This window comes from Priapulus caudatus, unplaced genomic scaffold, assembly GCF_000485595.1.
Source record: "Priapulus caudatus unplaced genomic scaffold, Priapulus_caudatus-5.0.1 Scaffold152, whole genome shotgun sequence".
NCBI classification, from domain to species: domain Eukaryota; kingdom Metazoa; phylum Priapulida; class Priapulimorpha; order Priapulimorphida; family Priapulidae; genus Priapulus; species Priapulus caudatus.
The window spans coordinates 219,918-223,567 of NW_014577213.1; the positions used below are offsets into that span (position 1 = coordinate 219,918).

The 3,650-nt window shown below is 50.0% G+C and overlaps 1 protein-coding gene across 2 annotated transcripts in view; it reads left to right on the top strand.

Annotated features, from left to right (window-relative positions):
* The window catches only part of LOC106806292 (propionyl-CoA carboxylase alpha chain, mitochondrial-like), a 34,801-nt gene that overhangs the window by 19,153 nt on the left and 11,998 nt on the right, over nucleotides 1-3,650 (top strand). For both annotated transcript variants that reach the window (XM_014808178.1, XM_014808177.1), the window contains exons 7-9: nucleotides 1,487-1,589; nucleotides 2,087-2,181; nucleotides 2,578-2,728. In XM_014808178.1, coding sequence (XP_014663664.1) covers nucleotides 1,487-1,589; nucleotides 2,087-2,181; nucleotides 2,578-2,728 — 349 coding nt within the window. The remainder of the gene's footprint in view (nucleotides 1-1,486; nucleotides 1,590-2,086; nucleotides 2,182-2,577; nucleotides 2,729-3,650) is intronic.

The window sequence follows — 3,650 nt, forward strand, 5'->3', positions numbered from 1 at the left end:
CACCTGCTTGCCTGCTTTCCTGTCTACACCTGCCTGCCTGCTTGCTTGCCTGCCTGCCTGCTTGCCTGCCTGCCTGACCGCCTGCCTGCCTGCCTGACCCCCTGCCTGCCTGCCTGTCTACACCTGCCTGTCTACACCTGCCTGCCTGCTTGCCTGCCTGCCTGCTTGCTTGCTTGCCTGCCTGCCTGCCTGCCTGCCTGCCTGCCTGCCTGTCTACATCTGCCTGTCTACTCCTGCCTGCCTGCCTGCTTGCTTGCCTGCCTGCTTGCTTTCCTGCCTGCCTGCCTGTCTACACATGCCTGCCTGCCTGCCTGCCTGCCTGTCTACATCTGCCTGTCTACTCCTGCCTGCCTGCCTGCCTGCCTGCCTGCCTGACCGCCTGTCTACACCTGCCTACCTGCCTGACCGCCTGCCTGCCTGTCTGCCTGTCTGTCTGCCTGTCTATACCTGCCTGCCTGCCTGCCTGTCTGCCTGCCTGCCTGCCTGCCTGTCTATACCTGCCTGCCTGCCTGTCTGCCTGTCTATACCTGCCTGCCTGCCTGCCTGCCTGTCTATACCTGCCTGTCTGCCTGCCTGCCTGCCTGCCTGCCTGCCTGACCGCCTGTCTGCCTGCCTGCCTGTCTACACCTGCCTACCTGCCTGACCGCCTGACTGCCTGCCTGACTGCCTGAGTGCCTGCTTGCCTGTCTGCCTGTCTACCTGTCTGTCTGTCTATACCTGACTGTCTGCCTGCCTGCAAGCCTGCCTGACCGCCTGCCTGACCGCCTGCCTGACTGCCTGACCGCCTGCCTGCCTGCCTGACTGCCTGCTTGCCTGTCTGCCTGTCTATACCTGACTGTCTGCCTGCCTACAAGCCTGCCTGCCCGCCTGGTTGCCTGTCTGCCTCTCTGTCTGTCTATACCTGACTGCCTGCCTGGTTGCCTGTCTGCCTGTCTGTCTGTCTATACCTGACTGTCTGTCTGCCTGCCTGCAAGCCTGCCTGCCTCGCCGACCTTGAATACTGTTGATAGGTCGATGTCAAGCTGATTCAGTTTGCATGTGGGGCATGCCATGATGCTGATGTTGTGGCACATGTTTGTTTGGTTGGTTAGATTTGTTTGGTTCACTGATTGGTGAGACCTGCCTGTCAGTCATGCTAGGTGGATAGGTCGGTTAATCGAATGGCCTCGTGTGATTGGTGCTCAGCATATATATGTTTGTTTACCCATTGCATGTTTGTATGTTATGTTATACCTCTACAACCCCATCATTGCATATCATTGTGTATCAATGTATATCATGCGATATTGATAAAACTACACATATATAGGCAAACTAGATAAACAACAAAATCATGCAGAACAACATGTTTCGGATTTTGGCCAGAGCGAAATTTGCACTGCTGGGGCATGCGTGTGGGTGCGTGTAGAAAAAGTGCTTTGCTATTGAACGCGATGCTGACTATGTGTTTTACTTATGTGTTTTATTTGATTTCTGCGTGTTTCAGGACCGGTTTTCGCCTCTCATCTCAGGAGGCCGCGTCCAGCTTTGGAGATGACCGTCTGCTAGTAGAGAAGTTTGTGGACAACCCCAGGCACATAGAAATGCAGGTGGGCATGAGAATGCTGGTTACATCATTTGGAGATTCTTCTTGTCCCGGCGTATAGAAGCCAATGTCGGCAAAATGAGTTGAATATTATTATTATTATTATTATTAAATCTTTATTGCATGTAATTCAGATACAAATTAATACATGTACTGACGACATAAAAAATCTGATAAATGCAATAGTGTTGAGTAGTATATGTGATGTTCACAGCATTATGATGCTTGGTTTATGACTAGCACTTCGAAGTTTCAGTGTCTTCCTGTCAAAGTAGTAATAATATTTATCATTGTAATGTAGGCGAGTGGTAATACATAGTAGTAATGCTATTAAAAAGCATTATTATCTCATCCCTGAATAAGTAGTGCAATGTTTAAATTAAGAACCGCCTCGCATGTTAACCAAGAGAGTGTCCTTCGTTCTCAAGGTTAACATGAAGGTCGCAGTTGCTGAGTTGGTAAACTGTTGGTCACTCTGTAGTCTCTCGCGTGTGTTTTTAGATCATCGGTGACAAGCATGGCAACTACGTGTACCTAAATGAGAGAGAGTGCTCTATACAGAGGCGAAATCAGAAAGTCATAGAAGAGGCTCCTAGGTAATAGCTCATAAATTGAGCGAATTCGCTTGTTGGTGTGTACGATTTGCCTCAAAATATTTACTAACATTCTGTATTGTAAAGCAACTGTTTATGTAAATGTGGTTAAGTAGAAAAGAAATCACTAATAATCTTGTCAGTACAGAAAATTATTTTATAAAAAAAAAAGGAATAAAGGAGAACAAAATGATTAAAAAAAAGGAGAACAATTATTTCTCATTCGGAAATTTAGTAGTGATTTTTCATAGATTTTAAACCGAAAAAATAGCGTAGAATAAATAAACACCGATTTCCAAACGTCGACAAAACCAGAGCGGCAAGTTGTAGCTCGCCTCCCGCATGTTGTGTAGTGGGATGGTGGTGTCAGTGGGTGCTTGACATTGCGTGTCGCTGCAGCACGTTCGTGGATCCTGAGATGCGCGTGCGCATGGGAGAAGAGGCGGTGCAGCTCTCCCGGGCCGTCGGCTACGACTCCGCCGGCACCGTCGAATTCCTCGTCGACTCGCAGAAGAACTTCTACTTCCTGGAGATGAACACACGTCTTCAGGTATGTGTTGCCGCGGCGACGACAACAGGTGTCCGCGCGTTGTCACGAGACGAGTGCTACGCGGGGTAGTAAGGCATATCACGCAATTTTGTGTTACAGATGCCAAGGTTTGCCTACACGCTGCTCTAATTCTTGAAGATTTTTTTCATGTGCATACAAAACTTTGCTGTTGCATGCAATATCCTGGTGCGATTCTCAAAGGTTTCACATGTACACAAACTTATGCCTTTCTGCACGAAACCTACTGGTTTGGTTCGTGGGGATTTTATGCATGTGCAAAGTTTCACATTCGTTTGTAAAACTGGACCGTGTTGACATCTTTATGAGCGTATACGCCTCACTAGATGCACACGTGTGACTGGTTGACGACACATGATATCGTGGCGATGACGACGAAGACAACAGTGTGACTGACATCTGATGTGTTGATGTCATTTGTTATCGCAACGACAACGACAGCAACGACAGTGATGATGACATTTGATGCATTATTGTCATGTGATGTTGCGACGATGACAGTGCAGCTGGCATCTGATGTGTTGATGTCATCTGATATCGTGACGATAACAACGATAGTGTGACTGACGACCGTTGCTTCTGTCGTGCGGGTGTCTGCCGCACTTCTCTCTGTGCGACACTGCGCGACCTCACACCGCCCCTCTCTCTGCGCACATCTCACGCCGCCCCTCGTTGTCTGTGCCCGATCTTCTCACGCCGCTCCGTCGCTGCTGCGCCAACGTGGTCACACCACGCCCGCCTCTGCCCTGCAGCACATATTCACGCCGCCGCCTGCTGCTGCTCGCTGCTACTCCTCACGCCGCCCCTCTCTCTGTGCGACTCTCACGCCGCGCAGCTTCTGGCGCCAACGTTGTCACCACCCGCCCCTCTCTCCTTGCGCACCCATCCTGCCGCCGCGGGTTCT